Raw genomic sequence first — 17,876 nt, 5'->3', positions numbered from 1 at the left:
AGAAAAGTGCAACAATGAATGACTGGAAACCATAAGTCTGTAAACTTTCATTAAAATTAATTTTTTAAAAAGTGAACAACAACAAAAATATCACACGTTCAGATCTACCAACTGTTCCATGAGGAAAAGACGGCCAGTCTCCTCTTACAGAGTTATGCAGCCTTGGCGATCCAATGGATGATTGATAGGGGTCAAGGTTGACTCGATGGTAGTGGATTTTGGGTTTTGGTTTATTGCCTAGTTACCTATTTGTGTTGCAGCCTGTGGACAATGAAAACAGCCAGTTGCCACTGAGTAGGTCTGATGACCACATGGAGTTTTCAGTGGCTGATAAATTGGCAGCTGTTTCCTAGGACTTTCTTCCATGGTCGTCAGAAGTGTGCACTTGATGACAGAAATGAGGCTGGAAAGAGAATGATCGAGTTTTGTATGCACAATGATTTATTCATTGCAAGTAGCACTTTTTAAAAATGCCAATGACAGCTTTACATGTGGACCTTATCTGATGGACTGCATAGGAGTCAGATCGATTACATCTATGGAAGGAATCACTGGAGAAGCTCAATATCAGCAGTCAAACTAGGCCATCATTTACTCATATGCAAGTTCAAACTAGGTCGAAGAAAATAAAAACAAGTCCATGAAAACCAAAATACGGTCTTGAGTCTATCCTCCCTGAACTTAAAAATCATCTTTAAGAATAGGTTTGAAGCACTGAACACCAGTTGTAGAAGACCAGAGGAGTTGTGGGACGACATCAAGGATATCATCTGTGAAGAGTGCAGAAGGTCACTACAAAGACAGAAGAAAAAGAAAAAACAAAAATGGATGTTAGAAGAACGTCAGGAAAGCAAAACCGGGGGAGGAGATGCTGAAGTAAAGGAGCTGAGCAGATTTCAGAGGGCAGCTCAAGAAGACAAAGTATTACAATGTGTGCAGAGAGCTGGAACTGGAAAATAAAGAGAGAACTCACTTGGAATTCCTCAAGCAGAAAGAACTGAAAAACAACTTTAAGCCTCAAGTTTTAATACTTAGAGATTCTTTGGGCAAATTCTTGAATGATCCAGAAAGCATCAAAAAAAGATGAAGATAGACAGAATCACTGTCAAAAAAACCCCACCAGAAAAATCATTGATCGGCACTAAAATATTTCAGGAAGTACCAAATGACCAAGAGCCAATGGTAATAAAGGAAGAAGTTCAAGCTGCACTGAAATCAAAATATAAGGCCCCAGGAACTGATGGGATGCCACTGACCTGTTTAACCTAACAGTTGTAGCCCTGGTCAACTGAGTGGAAGAGATTCATACTTGTTCTCATTCATTCCCAAGAAACAGAATAGTGTACTTTCCAATAGCAAGTGTACATTTTCAAAAACATCATTAATATCACATGCAAGCGAAATGCTGAGTCCATAGAGAGCTGCCAGAAACTCAAGCTGGATTTACATGAGGCCATGGCACTCAGAGTACATTGCTGATGTCAGATGTGTCCTGACTGAAAGCAAAGAATACTAGAATAATGTCTATTTGTTCTTTATTGACGGTGCACAGGGGTTTGACTGTGCATCGTAACATATGGCTAACATTGAGAACAATGGAAACCCCAGAACAATTCATGTGAGCACGTGAAACTGACACCTAGACCAAGAGGCTGCTGTGCGAACAGAACACAGGGATGCTGCCTGGTTTAAAATGAAGAAAGCTGTGCATCAGGGCTGTAGTCTCTCCCCATACCTATTCAGTCTGTGTGCTGAGCAAATCATTTGGGAAGCTGGACTGTGTAAGAAGAATGTAGCCTCAGGAAGGAGTGACATCCGCTTCCTAAACCACATGCCTCTGGAACCTCTGTGAACTTTGATAAATGACAATAGTTATAGAAAGGCTTCAGACCTTTTGTTCATAGGGTCGCTATGAGTTGTACTCGACTCAATGGCAATCAGCAGCAACCACCTACGTGATGCAGTTGGCACAACCTTGCTTACTAAAAGGAGGAGAACTTGAAGCGCTTGCTGCAGAAGATCAAACATTGCAGCCTTCCATATGGATTGCATCTCAATGTCAAGAAAACAAAGCTGCTCACCACTGCACTGATAGGCAACATCCTGATAAATGGAGAAAGATTGAAACTGTCAGCGATTTCTTCTTGCTTGGATTTGCAGTTTGCACCATGGGGACCAGCAGTTAGGCGATCAAGAGACGTGTTACCTTGGGAATGTCTGCAGTCAGGACCCTCTCCAAATTATTGAGAAGAAATTATGTCAATTTGAGGAGTAAGGTGTGCCCGATTCAGCCCATGGTCTTTTTAATCACTTGCTATGTATCTAAGAGCTGAACAATGAAGGAAGATGAAAGAAGAGTTGATGCCTTTGAATTGTGGTGTTGGAGAAGAGTATTGAATACCCCATGGACCTCCAAAAGAACAAACAGATAGGCCTTGGAGAAATGCGGCCATAGTGCTCCTTGGAGGCAAAGATGATAAAGCTTCATCTTACATACTTTGGGTGAAGTTGGACCTTGGAGAGGTACCTCGTGCTTGGAAAGATGGAGGGACATTGAAAGAGAGGAAGACCTTCAACCAGATGGATGGACAAAGTGCAGCGATGGGCTCAAGTATGCCAGAGGTTGTGAGGACGGCACAGGATAGGAGGGTGTTCAGATCTGTTTGTTCATAGGGTCACTGTGGGTGTGTTCAACGTGGCGGCACCTAACAGCAGCCGTTCTTGGAAGAAGACATCATCTTGGGAGCCATGCAGGTTCAAAGAAAGAGAAGTAGCCCCTCAAGGAGACGGATTGACCCAGTGACGGCTCCAGCACCTCTGAGATCAGATCGTGAGGCCGGGCAGGACGGTGCAAAGTTCAGATGTGGTGGTCAGTGTTGTTATGAGTCATAGTTGGCTCAGCGGCACCTGGCAGCATTTCCCTCCTGCAATGCGTGGGGTCAGAAGTTCAGAGCACCGGTTGCCCCAAGGTAATAGAGAGATAGAGCAGACGGCCTCCAAAAAGATTCACAGGCTGGCAAACTATGGGGCAGTTCAGCTGTGCCCTCTGGGGACACTTTGGGATCCAACTTGTTGGTCATGGGGGTGGCTTGGGCGTTGCTGTATATGGTCTCATTACAATACATGTGATTGACTTTTATTTTCTCACCTTCTTATCAAAGGAGCCCTCATTGACCAAGCAGTGTACATTAAGCATTGGGCTGCTAACCGGAAGGTCAGGTGTTTAAACCCACCAGCCGCTCTGAAGGAGAATGATACGGCAGTCTGTTCCTATAAACATTTGTAGCTTCAGAAACCAGTGGGGCAGTTCTGGTGGGTCCCGATGGTTGTGGATTTGGTTTTTTATTTCTCTCCTCATTGGTCATCTTAGTGTCCAATTCAATCAGAGTACTAGCCCTTCCGTTCCAGCCTTGATTTTTAGTTTAATGCTTTTAATCACTCCATATGATAAACCAGACACTGTCTTGCTATTGGGATCCCTGGTAGTGTGTGTGATCTGCTGGGGTGCTATCTGAAAGGTGTATGGTTCAAATCCATCAGCTGCACTGTGGGGGAAAATTTAACAGTCTCCTCTCATCAAGATTTACAGCAATGGAAGCCTGGATGGAGGCTCGCATGAAGTGGGAGCAAGTAGAGACCAGTGGGTTTCCTTTGTCTCACTGTGGCGGCATGTCCCCCACATGTCCCCCGGATGAAGTCTCTGTTCTTTGCAAACAAGGCCCATCACTCAAAACAGCCTGTCAGACTTTCCTGGAATCCAGACTTTCTGGAGTCATGGAGGCTGGATGGATGAACCTCTGAGATGATTGTACTAAGATAATCTTCAGCTCATCAACTAAAAATACCCCACTCCTGACCCTTCTTGCTTAATCAGTAAAGAACGTCTCCTTTGCACATTGTGCTCTTTTTAAAATGATCCGTGGGGTCCATGTGGAATAGGCGAGAGCAGCTGGAAAGATTAGATAAAAAGTCTTGGAGGACAGTGACTTCATGCTAACCAAGGGGACCACTTTCCAGCAGAGAAATTGTGGAATTGGTTTATGTTTTGCTGTGAATATTTTCAACAACAAAATTCTTAGCACTGAGCCACCAGAGCTCCCTTTACGCTCCTGGTCTCTGTCTTGTGCCCGCATCTCCTAACAGTAGTTTATTAGTTGCTGCCAGTATTCAAAGGACACCGTGATTTCTATCATCTTCAGTCATCCTTTGGGGGTGGGTTTTGGTTTTGTTTTAATATATAGAGACCCCAGCTACGCACAGTGAGGGCTGCCTTCTCTTCACAGCTCAGAGAATTGCTATAGTTTAGAAAGGACTCGATGCCGGTGGTGGGGTGTTGGTTTTTATGTAGTTATAGGAGACCTGGTGGCTCTGAAGTTAAAACATTTGGCTGCTAATCAGAAGATTTGCAGTTGGAACCCTCTGGCCCCTCCTTGGGAGAATGATAGGCCTTCTGCTTTGTGATGGTTGGCTCCTTGGGAACCCAGGGGTGGGTCCCCTTGGCCCAAGGCTTGCTAGAAATCTGAATGGGCCCCACGGCAATGGGTTTGGGTTTGGTTTATATTCAGGTGTGTTCTTCCCTTGTGGAGATTTCCTTAATAGCATTTTGAATGAGGAAGGGGGCGTTCTTGAGAAGCACCTATAGTCATTGGTCAGGACAAGACCGGACGTGCTAGATACTCGCCTCGAATTCTGTGGGCAGCCAGCAGGACCTCACTTCCTGTGTGCTGTGGGGCGAGCTGCTGAGAACATGTCCAAGCCTGCAGCCGTTTGGGGTGTTTCCCCTTAATATTTAAGGAATCTGAATGGTATGCACACATTGCTTTTGGGAGCAAAAATAATATGTTTCGGGGAAAGATCCCCTCAAAACCTTACCATTGTCCAGAGCTTTAGTTCCAAAGTTCTGTATCGGAAAGTGCTGCAGTTTCCAATTCCTTAGTGGGATTTTGGTTTTAAGGGTAGCTTCAGGGAGAAGGATGGGCAGTCTCCTGCTGGGGGACCCCTTGGAAAGGGGCTGAGTTGAAAGTCCTCTGGCAGCTTGTTTTGGGGGGTAACCCACCCGAAGGTGGTGCTTCTCTGAGGGCAGCCCCTGTGGGGGGAGAGAGGGCCAGGAGGCCCTGCTGGGATTTACAGCCTCGGCGCCCAGTGGATGGTCAGCCGTGAGACAATGCCAGCCCCATGGCAGTGAGTTTGAGTTTTGGGGTTGTTCTTTTTTTTTTTAAATTTCATTGTAAGAAAAGTGGTCCTGTGTGATGTGTCCCACACAGTCGCGCTGCTGATAGTTCTGCTGTCACTGCAGTTTGGGGTTATTAACACCTTTTGGGGGTCCTGGGGTATCAGCAGGGCTTGCAGCAGGTGCAAGCCGATGCCGTCCTTAACCACCTCACGTGGGCCGGAACTGTGCCTCTTATGGTTTTCAGTGGCTGACTTTGGAAGTTGGTCACTAAGTCTTTGTTCCTTGGCGCTTTTAGGTAGATTTAAACCCCTGACCTCTGGATTAGTGGTCCAGTGCGTTCAGCTGTATGCTTTACCCAAGAACTCCTGAGCGAGCAGACAATAAACAAGAACCCACTTTGAGCAAATGGATTCGGACTCAGCGATCCCATGGGGTGGAGTGCAACCTCCCATAGACTTTGCCAGGCTGGGATCTGTGGTCACTGCCCAATATTGGGATCAAGTTTGGTGATGGGTTGCTTGTTCTCACATGAGGGACACTAGTGTAACGTGATTGTCTTACTCTGAATCCTTCAGTGCTCAGCCTCTAACCCACACCCACCCCTCGCAGCATCCTAGAGCCCTCTTCTGGAACCCCAAGAGGGCCCCTAAGGGGCATCAATGGAGAAAGAGCATACTATGGGCCTAGAGATACGACCTGCGTGCCTCAGAATGCACCGGGGAGTACTAACTTCCCCAGTCAGATCCTTGCTCCTTGCAGGCAAGGATGGTGAAGCTTCCTCTCACCTACTTTGGGCATGTTGGCCAGAAGGGCCAGTCCTTGGGGAATTAAAAATAAATAAATAAATCCATGCTGTGAGAGCTGGAGGTTCAGAGACAGAGGAAGACCCCCAACAGGTTGGACCAACAGAGTGCCTGTGACAGCACGCTTGAGTTGTCAGTTCCTCACCAGACATGGTGTAGAAGGCACAGCATGGGGAAGTTTCCTCTCTGTTGGTCATAGGGTCGCTATGAGTCATAATCAGCTGGGAAGGAGCTGCCAGCCCAAAGGCAGGTGGTTCCAAACCACCAGCTGCCCCTTGGGGAAAATATAGTCACCGTCCTCGGGTGCGATGTCCAGCAGCTGAAAACCCACCGGCGGGTCCACGTCCACAGTTTCAACGTGACCGCACCTAACAAGATCTCAGGACGTTCCTGTGAGCTGTGGGGCTTTAGAATGTCCTTAAGTTACTTTATTTTGCCCCCGGAGGCCAGCCACGCTGGACTTGGGCCCCTTGAGTGGCAAAGGACAGGCCAAGAGGCCGAGACAGTGGTGATATAGGGACTGGGTCTCTGCTTACTCAACAACACACAGAAGACCTTTCTGCTGTGGGGTGGCCTGTCCCTCATCCTATCACCCCTTTGCTGAGGCCAAAGACAGTGCCAGCTGGACATGAGGGCGTGAAGAGAGCATGTGCTTGGGGTGGCCCAGAGGGACAATCAGAACCCAGGGCCGGCCAGGTGCCTTGCAAGCTGCATTCTGCCTTCCTCAGAGTCCATGCCTTGTCCTTTTGCCCCGGTCTGGACCATGTAGGTTTTCAAGAAAGAAAAGAGAAAGAATGGGCGGGGGAAAGGTTGCCACCCAGCGGAGGAACTCGTAATTCCCGGCTCCATTCAGGAAAACACGCCAGCCGAAGCAGGCTTAACTCTTTGAACTTGGCCGTGCCTGGGCTCAGCATCTGGGCTTTTGCGCTGGAGTCCGGAGCCAAGTGGGTGCCGTGTGCCTTTAAGGAAAGAGGTGGTTCCCCAAACTTCCCGCTAGTTGTGGCTCGGGGTTTGGTGTCTGGTCGGGCAGGAAAGCGTTAATGCCTTATTTGTACACTTTTTTTCTCCCCCCACTTCCTCCTGATTCACTTCATTAAGTCTCCAGGCGGTTCGGCATGGGAGCCGTCTGTGTGTTGAATTAGGGCTGCACTTTTACGCAACACATCACCAGTCGGAAGCTGGGGGTTTGCGTCTGTGATTTATTGCATTATTGTGCTGGTAAAAGGTTTGGAAGGGAATTCTTTTTCGGGGGTAGGACTTTTTAGCATTGTGTGTAGCAAGTTTAAAAAAAATTTTTTTTAATTCTCTGCCCCCCACCCCCTACTCCCTTCATCCTAGTACTGAGCGATCAGTTCAGCCAGTTTGGGAGAAGAAAAAAAAATCTTTTCCTTTTTTTTTTTTTTTTTTAAAAAAGAAAAGAGCAGTTTAAAATATCCATGAATGATTTTACTTCCCGACAGGAGTAAGGGTGCTCTCTCCTCCAAGTAGGAAGCACTGGGCGATATTAAGTGGGCTGATTTCCATTAGAAAAAGACCCTTAAGAACTCCCGGGCTGTGAGGGCTTGGGGTCTCAGGGGGGAAGTAGGGTGTTTATGGCTCTGCATTCCTGCATAAAAGCTTCACCTCCGGGTGGAGTGGGCAGGACTTTGCCTGCTTCCCCGGCCCTTCCTAGTCCTACAAATTATTTATCCGGAATGTGCAGGGGCCAGCCGTTGTAATAAAAATCCCGCCCGCACTTCTGTTTGCAATTTGCTTTTCGTTCCTTTGCTGCCCCCAGATTGCGAGAGAGAGCAGTCCAAAAAATCGAGGAAGTGAGGCTTTTGTTCTTTTTTTGCAAAATTAGGGGAGGAGGGGTGGATGAAAGAAGTACCCTTTCCCACAGCTCCCCCCTCCTCCATGTATCCTCGCTGAAAAAAGAACAACAATGAGAATTTTTCCCCCTCCCTTTTTACAGCAGGAAACTAGAAATAAGTGTCACAGTGGTTGGGGATTGCCAACAGAAAAGTCGAGCATGTCGAATGGAAATAGCCCGACCGCCTCAGCCTCTGCTTCCATTTGCAATGCATAGAGGAGGGAGGGGAAGAGTCCTTTTTCTCTCCTGATCATTTCCGACTGCTCCCAAGCCATGCAGTCTTGTTTTTCAAAAGGCACGAAAATGACGTTTACAGTCCCACCGAGAGGGAAGGGGTGGTGGAAATAAGCGTACCTTGTTTTAATTTTTGAAAAGCAATTTGAATATTAATTGGCATTCTCATTGGCTTAATTATTAAAATGTGAGCCAGATTCCGAAACCACCTAAGCTTTTTTTTTTTAAGAAAAAAAAAATAGGGTGGGGGGGAAATCGCTTAAATCTGCTGCCTGGAATAATAAGAGGGGAAAAAAATATGATAAGTAGTTGTCAATATTATAACGGGCTGGAGGAGGAAGGCTTTGGGGCCTTGTCGGTAGAATGAAACAGCAGATTTGAGTATCCACAATCCGTTCAGTATTAAATTTTCAGTAAAATAAAATTACTTGTACATGAAAACATAGCCTTTCCCTAGCTCTCTTTTTTTTCCTGATCAGCTGATGAAGAGACTAGCAGCTCGTTGCTTTGCTGGTTTGTTAATTTTATCCCCACTAACAGTGATTTCCGATAGCAGCCGGCCTGCTGATAGTGGTAAGGTAAATATCTTTTTTCATTGCTGTCTTGAAGATTCACCAGAAAGTACAGCTCAGGCATGTGTAGGTAACACGTCAAAAGTCGGGGCTCTGCCGGGGTTCGGTGTGCAAGCCGGGTGCTGAAGACGTTTAACCGTTGCCAGGCTGGGCTGTTGTTATGTGGTGCCTCTGAGCTGTGGCTTGTTCTATCGTCACCCAGCTGCAGTGGGTTTAGCTATGAAGAGGGTGGCCTGCTTTTTAAGGCAGATGAATATTAATGAAATAATGTGGGCATCTCTCTCTCTCTCTTTTTTTCCTTTTGCATTTTCTGGTTTTTCCTCCTCTCTCTTTTTTCCCCTCCTAACTCCTCTCTCCCCCTCTCTCTCCTCCTTGGTGCTTCTCTGAACCCGGGAATGGTGATGGAAATTGTCTTTTGATTATTACGGCCTAGGCAGAGGCTGCCCCTGAAGATGCTGTCTGGATTCGTGTTGCACTAGGGAATGCAGAGGAGCAGCTTATTATTATTATTACTCCTTTTACTCCCACTGGCGTTTCTGAACACGCCAGGTCGGTCTGCTGGGTACCAGGTCGCCTTCACCAGCCCTTGGCTTGCATTTTTTTTTCTCCAGGAAGCATTGTACACAAGTGAAACGAATTATGTTTGAGCTGTAATCACTCTTTATATTGATTGTTAGACTCACATGATCATAAATATTAGCCATGTTTGGTGCTGTGGAGAAATGAAGGTAATTGCTTTATGATTAGAACGCTCTCAGCTTCCAGAAAAAGGATTGATTAGCATTTGCATACGGGAGGCAGTATTGAGGAGGCAGGGGGAGTGGAAAAACTACTTCAGTTATTTGTTTGGGGGGGGGGCGCAAAAGCCATGTTAAAATGCAATTGCAAGATTTTTTTTTAAACATCTCTTTTCCATGATGAGAAATTCTTTCTTTTATTTTTTTTTACATTTTTCTTTATCCCCTTCCATTCCCTTTTCTTAAGTTTTGAGATGTACCAGGAAAAGAAAACGCAAAAAAAAAAAAGTTTAAACTTCTGGGTCTGTCACATGGACCTTGGAGTCCTTTGTGAATAGATCCCTTTTCTACTTGGTTGTTTTTATAGCTATTTTATTATCACTGCATTAGTGCCGCTGGCTCTGGTTTAAAGCAAGCGTTTGCAGGTAATTGGGGGTAAGAAAAAAGTGTGTGTTGTTCCTATGTGTGTGTATGTGTGTTTAAGTGAGGCTTAAAGTGTGTTTACTCAGGAATGTGGCTTTGTGTATTTCTCTGTTCTTTTTTTTTTTTGGTGTGTTTTTTTCCCTAATTGCTACGTTAGCACGAAATCTAGATGGCATTTTGATTTATGTTGTGGATCATAAGTAAATTGATGTAAAACCTCAGAGAAGAAGAGGTTGAAGCCTGTGTTATGGTAAGGATCTGTTCCTAGGGAAATTCTTTTCTTCAGCCACTCCCCCCCTCTTGTTCTCTGGATTTTTTAAATTATTATCATCATTTACCTTCCTCTCCATTCTTACGTTAATGAGACATCCAGGTCCTTTACTTAAGGTTGAGCTCAGATTCCCCTGGGTTTGTTTTCACATTCATGGCTGTGGCTGGATAGATCTTTTCCTGTCCTGTCCTGTCCTGCCTCTTGTCTCAGGCCTTTAAGGGGTTTTGCTCTTTAACAGCTTGGGGTTAAAAAAATGCATCTATTCAATATGGTAGCTGCCTTCATTTTCTTCTTTACGGATGACTGTTTTCCTTTGGGAATGATTTGGGGTTGTTGGGATTTTTTTTTTTTAATTTGGGTGGTTAATGTGTGTCATGTTAGCCCAGGTCATTCAAACTGTTGTTTGTTGTTGTTGTTGTTGTTTTTAATCTTGATTATTTCCACTGTTGTTATCTTGAACCTTCTCCCTCTTCATTCCCTACAAACAGGCCATCGAAGACGGCAATTTGGAAGAAATGGAAGAGGAAGTGCGGCTTAAGAAGCGGAAAAGACGAAGAAATGTGGATAAGGATCCCGCAAAAGAGGACGTGGAAAAAGCTAAGAAGAGGCGAGGCCGCCCTCCGGCTGAGAAACTGTCACCCAATCCCCCCAAACTTACAAAGCAGATGAACGCGATCATAGACACGGTGATCAACTACAAAGACAGGTACGTGCCTCTGCGTCCACCCTGATAGCTCATTGCTGCTAGGACCCAGAGGGTGAGCTTAGCCAGCAGACCTGTGAGGTGGTCTCTGCGTCCACCCTGATGGCTCATTGCCACGAGGGCCCAGAGAGTGACCATTAGCCAGCAGACCTGTGAGGTGGTCCTGACTTTGCGGCCCTCAGGTCTCTGCAGAGGTGTTTGGGTAACTGTACCCCATTCAAGATGGCTGTCTTTGCCCTGTGTGGTAACGGCCCGTCCAGGAGGGTGTGAGATGCTTGCAAGTGGAGGTCTGAGCTGACGCAATGTCTTTTTAAAAACCTAGACTGGAGACAAATTGTTAAGGACCCCTGAAATAACCTTCATTTGTGGGGAGGAAAGTAGGACAGAGTCGCATTTTTTGAAGGAAAAAAAAATTAAGAAAAAATTGGTTGTTGGAAAGAAAAAAACCCAAATCCCTAGTAGATTATGGTAGATATTTCACATTAAGGCTCTATTTAAAACCAAACAGATGCTTCCTTGAAAATACTGTTAGCTCTTTCTTTCCCCAAGCTCTTGGTTTCTGAGAACTGTCTGAGCTGTACTCTGTAGCTTGAGAATTCAGTGGGTTCCCCTTTATTGTCATGGACCCCTTGGCTGCTGAGGGGTTAGTGGTTTAAGTCCCCCCAGGGGCTCTGTGGTAGAAAGATCTGGGTACCTCCTGTAAAGATGGCAGCCTCGCAAACCCTGTGAGACGGAGGTCCTCTGCCTCCTGGGTCAGCAAGAGGCCAAACTGACTCCACGGCCCAGTGTCTTCTCTTTGTGGATGTTGACAGACTCTACTACTGGCTGTGCTCCTGAAATGATTTTAAACACGAGGCAGTGGTTTGAAAACCAGGGCTGATGCCTCGGGGTTGGCCGGGCCCGTGCAGTGGAAGAAAGGAACGACACTGGGGTTACTGGGTTTGATTTCTACTTCCCAAGTGATAAAGTTTTCACTTGAAGATCTCAACCTGTCTCCCTGTAGAAAAAAAAAAATAAAAAATTACAGGAGACACACTGAAATATTTTCTTTCTCTGTATTCTATACACAGAGGTATATTTTCTTTCTATTTTTTTTTTCCTCTGGGTTGCCATACAGAGGTACCTTGTGGTCGCTGTGAAGCTGAACACTGTGACCCTGATGTGTCAAATGTGATAATGGTTACCCATGGTGGACAGTGTTTGGTGGAGCTCCCCGATTAAAACAAGCCTGGAAGCAGGAGTGGCACCCGCTTACGAAATGGCTTGCCTCCGGAAACTCTATGAACCTGGAGAAAGGACGAAAGTCACGCAAGTGTCGAGGACTTTTGTTCATAGGGTCGTTATGAGAGTCTTGACAGCACTTAACAACAACAACTGGGATCTATGGTGGCATCCTTCAGTTTCTTGTCACCAGAAACGTTTGCCTGTCTACCCTTAGGGGATACCTGGTGGTGCAGTGGTCAGAGAACTGGGCTGCAATTGGCAGAGTCAGCAGTTCGAGTCCACCAGCTAGCTGCTCCGAGGGCGTTTAGAGAGGCAATCTGCTCTTGTAAAGATTCATAGTCTTGGAAACCCTGAGTGACAGCTCTGCTCTGTCCCCAGGTCACTGGGCTGAGAATCCCTTGATGGCAGTGGGTTGAGTGTCTGGATTTTGTCCAGGTGTCTAATACCACTAGGTGGTAACTGCAGTCTCGTTGTGGCTTCAGAATATGGCCCTCTGGTGACACAGTCCACAGGGAATTGGGTCCAGCAGAGTCTGTGAGAGCAAAAGATGGGCAGTCTCCTCCTGTGTGATTTACAGTGTCGAAAACCCAGTGGAGGGTGGACGCTGAGTCAATTCCAGCTCAAGGACAATGAGGGAGTTAAGAGTTTCTATCTGAAAGCAAGCCTCCGCCTACAGGTTGGCTAGGATTAAAAGCAATACGCTTTCCCCATCGCGGTTTGTTGTGGGATCAGCAAGCAGTATGCAGAGAAGGTACAAGTGGGGTGTGAACTCCCTCCTCTTGGCCCTCCTGGTCAGCCCGACGGCTTGGGAACCAGGCTCCCTGTTGCTCTGGGTGTCCCTCCTTGCCAAGGGCTGGCCTTCCCTTGAAGAATTCCAGGGTGCCCTTCAAGGACAGCCCTGAAATACAGAATGGGGATCTGGGCAGGAAAAATTCCACCAGGAAGCCGTTCTGTGCCCCTGAACGTGAGTGTGTCTTTGTCAGGCAGAGTCGATAACTCCCTGACCGCCTCCTTGCCTGTCCCCCAGCCCCCCTGGCACGCATCCATGGTTTCCAGGAAGTCCGTAGCCCGAGCGATTACGCCTTATTTGGTCAGTCCCTGGTGTCGAGAAATGCTTTCCTCAGCAGATAGTATCACTTTGCATGTACCTCAGCCTCAGGGCTCCTGATGGGTGGTGGGCGTCCTGTTCAGGTCATGCTGGGCCAGTGGGAGCACCAAGAAAGGCCCAGAAAGTCCCATGGAGCTAAAAAGTCACACCTTTTCTTCTAAGGTGATGTCTGTGGCTTCATGTCATAGTGGAAAAGAGGCTGCCCATTAGTGGACATCCTGCTGTCCACACACTCTTGTATTTGAGGTCATGTGATTTAACACAAAAAAAAACCCAACAAGTAAAAATGGAGAGTTTTGTAAAATTCTACTATTTTCTTCCCTTAAATATCCTATGGTGAAACTTTACCTTTTCTAACAAAACAGCCTAAAATCCTGGCAGGGTTTTCTGCCTACCTCTCTCTCAGGTAGCAGTCAGTGGGGACAGAGCGACCTGTGTCCATGGGCTGTCAGGCCCTAGGCGGGCCATTGCCATCATTCCTCCCACATGAATGGCAGGTGCTTTGTACACAGGGCTCACCTGTATGACCTGCTGGCTCCATAGGTCCCCCTGGGCTTCCCTCCTCCTGGTCCACTTGGCTGTGGACTGGCCTCTTTCCTAGACATTGTCCAAACATGTAGAAAGTCTGAGGCCGCCGGAGTTAGTGAGATTGAGCGCTCAGGACACAGAAGGGTTCAGAGCTGCTGTACGTAGGGTCTCTATACATCACAAGCGACTCAATGGCACATAAAAACAGTAAGATACTATGACAGGTTTGGAAGCAGGAGTGGCATCCACTTCCTAAACAACATGCCTCTGGAAACTCTATGAACTTTGATAAATGATGATGGTTGTAGAGGGGCTTTCAGGCCTTTTGTTCACAGGGTCGCTGTGAGTCGTGCTTGACTATCAACAACAACAACAATGACCATAGGGTAAGGAGCAGTGTGTTTTGCATTACAGTCCTCACTGAAAGGAGAGCAGTTCAAGTCCACTCTCAGCAAGGAAGAGAGATGCAGTCTTCTCCCTTAAAGGTGGTCGTCCCCAGAAGCCCAGTAGAGCGTCTCTGGAGTTGGCATTGACTCCACTGGGTTTGTTGTCTTATTTGGGTCTTTTTCAACCATAGTTTGAGTAGCTTTGGGAGCTGTGGTGGCCTAGCGGTAAGAAATTGCACTGCCATCTTGAAGACAGGAAGTTCAAGTCCACCAGCCAGCTACTTCACGTGGATAAATGGGCAGTCTCCTCTTGTGCAGCTCACGGCCTCTGAAAATCCGCCGGAAGATCTGCAATAGGTCCCTTCCATCTCAGCAGCCTAAGCAGCCGTGGTAGAGCAGTGGGTTAGCGCGTGGCTGCTAACCGAGACGTCGGTGGTTTGAACCCACGAGCAGCCCTGTGGGAGGAAGAGCTGGCTGTGGCTTCCACAAAGGTTGGCAGCCTCACCCCCTGCTCTGTGCCGTAGGGTGACTGTCAGAATCAGCTGTACAATGCTGTTTGCGTTTTGGAGTTTTTGTGCTTTCTTTTTGTGTTTTTTGTTTGATTTTTAAACGATACTAAGAAGTCTTCAGGGAGCGCTGGTGGCCTAGTGGTAAGAAGCTGCGCTGCGGTCCCAAAGGCTTGTGCTTTGAACCCACCATCTGCCTCACCAGTTTCCTGTGACACTCACAGCCTCTGAAAACCCTCTGGAGGGTCAGCTGTGAGTCGGTTCCAACTCAGTGGCTCACAACATACGAATCTTGGTAGTGCTTTGGGTAAGCAAACCAAGAGGTCTGTGGTTTTATTTGCTTAGAAACTGGGACCAAAGATAAAAAAGAACAAAAACTCAAACTCGACCAGTTTCAACTCGTAGTGACCCTCCATTGAGTTTCCTAAATCCTCACGGGAGGAAAGAGCTGCCCTCCTGTGGGGAAGCGCCTGGTGGACTGTAAACGCTGCTGACGCTCGGATAAATTTGGATTAGCAGTGGACTCACCTCAGACTGTACCACCAGAGCTGCAGAGGCGAGACTTGACGATGTACTCCTCTAAAGATGGCAGTCAGAGAAGCCCTCCGGGCAGTGCTGTGGGCAGTGCCACTCTGTCCTGGAGAATCACGGTAATTGTTAGCAGAGGAGACCACCTGCCCATCTGTCTCCCCAGGAGCGGCTGCTGGATTCGAACCACTAACCCCTCAGTTGACAGCACAGCTCAAACTGTACGATGCCAGAGAGCCCCCTAGTTGTACCATCGAGTTGATGCCAGCTCATTCAGAAGAGGCTGCCCGCAGAATTGCTGGTGGACCCACAACCTGGATGCACAGCTTCCTGTACTGAAATGCCTGCGTGTGGATCTCGCCCCACCCCCTCCACTCCTTGATTTTTATTCTCATCTTGAAAAGTTTCCTGGTTTTGTGCGCAGTTGATGCTTCCTGGGTAGCCTGTGTTGGTAGTCCTTAGGAAGAACTTATTTATATTTTGTATTTCTCTTTACCAATTTGGAGCTCAAGTAAGAAAGTGCTCAAATTAGGAAAGCCTTAATTGGCGACAGTGTCACATTTTGGGTTGCGTTTACAAAACCCACAACCAGCAGACACAGCCCTCCCCTGTGCAGAGATGGTTTTGCACCATTCAAGACTGTTGTTCCTTTGGAAACTCCACTACCTGTTCTAGAGATAACACCTGTCCTCAGCCACCCATCAGAAGGGCTCTGACAGGTAGCTCTGTGTGGATTAAATCAGAGCTGACGTCTATATTTAACTGGTATATAAGAAGAATTAATTAGCTCTCATGAGACGGGGGGTTTTGGGGTTTTTTTAAGTTCTAGCAGGATTTGGGGACAGATGTAGCTTTGTATTTTTATGAAGAGCTGGGATGATTTCAGTGTCTATTTATTGCTTTCATATTTGGAGCTGCATCTCCATTTCTAAAACAGAGGCTACTTTTAAAACATGACCCAAAAGGCATCGTTTTGAGTGATTTGCCAACATAAAACCGCCCAGCAGACGCTGCTATTAGAGCTAATAACTGACCCATCATTACTGTCTCCTCCATTCTATTTCCCCAACCAGAAAACTTTTTATAATATCAAGAGCATTAGAATGCTTTGTTGTGACTTAGGACGTATGCTTTCTTTTCAGTTTGAGGATTTATAAAACTCATATTCCCAGTTTGTATTATTACTTAACTCTGTTGTTTAGTGAGGGTTTGTTGGGGTTTTTTTTAACATGGAGTGCTAGGATTTTGAGAAGAGAAATCTTCCTAGTTGACATTTGTGCCCCAGTGTTTAAGGACGGGGTACAGGTGAAGATGGCCAGGAAGGGCAGGGTCTGGAGGGGCTAGTCCAGGCCCAGAGAAATGCTTTCTGGTTACTTGGAGGAAGGAGTGAGCTTCCCAGTGTTGGAAGGGACATGCGTCGTCCCCAATCCGTCGTTCGCACGTTGTTGAGAAGTGCATGAGCGTTTCAGGTCCACGTTTAAAATCGGGACTGGATGGCCTGCTTCCGAAAGGGCAGGGGGAAACCCCGGTGGAGCCTTGTCCTGGTCTGACACACACGGGGTGGTGTTGACGTGGTTACAGTGAACTGTAGCCACTGTCATGTCCATGGCCGCAGCCACTGCGTCCATCCCTCTCCTTGAGAATCTCCCTCTTCTCCCTGACTGTCTACTTTACCAAGCAGGGGGGGTCCTTCAGGAGCTGGACCTCCAAATAAGTGAGAGGAAATCCTACTATCCTTCCTTCTAAGGCGCTTCCTGGCTGTGAAGGGCATTGGGAGAGAATTCTGCACCCCAGGGAGCCCTGGTGGCACAGTGGATTAGCTTTGGGCTGCTGGTTTAAAGGGGGACAGCGTGAACCCACCCACTGGTCCTCTGGAGAATGAGGCAGTCTTTTCCGTGGGGCTCACAGCCCTGGGAGCCCGGTGGGCAGCTCTGCTCTGGAGGACCTCTGGGTCCCGGCTGGACTGGACCACAGCTGGCTCTTCTGGAGGCCAAACCTCTCTCCAAGGAATTCACGAATGTGCTGACTTTTTCAGGAAACTCTGACCCAGGGTTAACCCCCGTTTCTCTGTTTTTGTGACTTTGTTGGACAGCCTAGCACATATGTCCACATGCATGCACACACAGACACAGACACGTGCACACGCACACACAGACACGTGCACACCTCTGTCCCTTCAAGCAAACTGGAGCCCGGCTTCAATGTGACTGTGATCTCTCGTGCCAAATAGAGTACAGTGAGCTGAGCTGCTCACGGCTTTTCCTTAGAGACCCTCTTAGCGAACTGACAAGGGAGGACTCGCTGTCTTGTCCAGTCTTCTTTGATCCATGCCAGTCCTCCAGGCCAGGAGTAGAACTGCTCCCTAGAACCTCCGAGGTTGTCATCTTCTGGAAGCTGGCTGCCACCTCGTTCTCCTGTGGAGTGACTGGTGGGTTCAGACTGCTGACTTCTCAGCTAGTAGTGTGCTTTGCTTAATCATTGTGCCGCTGTTGTTGTTGTTGTTGTTAGGTTCTTTCTAGTACAACTCAGAGTGACCCTGTGAACAATGGACCTGAACCCTGACCTGTCCTGTCCGTCCTCATCAGCTCTGACACATCTGAGCCCACTGCCGCCATCACTGTGTCAGTCCAGCTCGTTGAGGGTCTTCCTCTGACCTTTCCTAGCATGGTAGCCCTCTCCAAGGAACATCCCCGAATTACAAGAATTGAAGCGTTGTCCTCCCTGCCTCCAAGGACCACTCTGCTTTCCCTTTTTCCAAGAAGTATCTCTACAGCTCCCTTACAGACACCCCCAGCCAAAGCCATCAAGTGATTCTGACTTAGATTTAC

The 17,876-nt window shown here is 47.3% G+C and overlaps 1 protein-coding gene across 3 annotated transcripts in view; it reads left to right on the top strand.

The window, feature by feature from the left end:
* Window positions 1–17,876, top strand: part of SMARCA2 (SWI/SNF related, matrix associated, actin dependent regulator of chromatin, subfamily a, member 2) — a 191,004-nt gene that overhangs the window by 146,558 nt on the left and 26,570 nt on the right. For 2 of the 3 annotated variants that reach the window (XM_006881321.1, XM_006881320.1), the window contains exon 27: window positions 10,554–10,771. In XM_006881321.1, the coding sequence (XP_006881383.1) occupies window positions 10,554–10,771 (218 nt within the window). Of the gene's footprint in view, window positions 1–8,544; window positions 8,641–10,553; window positions 10,772–17,876 lie in introns of those variants that run through there. The other variant, XM_006881322.1, reaches the window with a different exon arrangement.

The sequence above is a fragment of the Elephantulus edwardii genome, unplaced genomic scaffold, assembly GCF_000299155.1.
Source record: "Elephantulus edwardii isolate Elephantulus edwardi_28Jun2011 unplaced genomic scaffold, EleEdw1.0 scaffold00014, whole genome shotgun sequence".
Lineage (NCBI taxonomy): Eukaryota > Metazoa > Chordata > Mammalia > Macroscelidea > Macroscelididae > Elephantulus > Elephantulus edwardii.
This window is presented reverse-complemented; position numbering and strand designations above follow the sequence as displayed.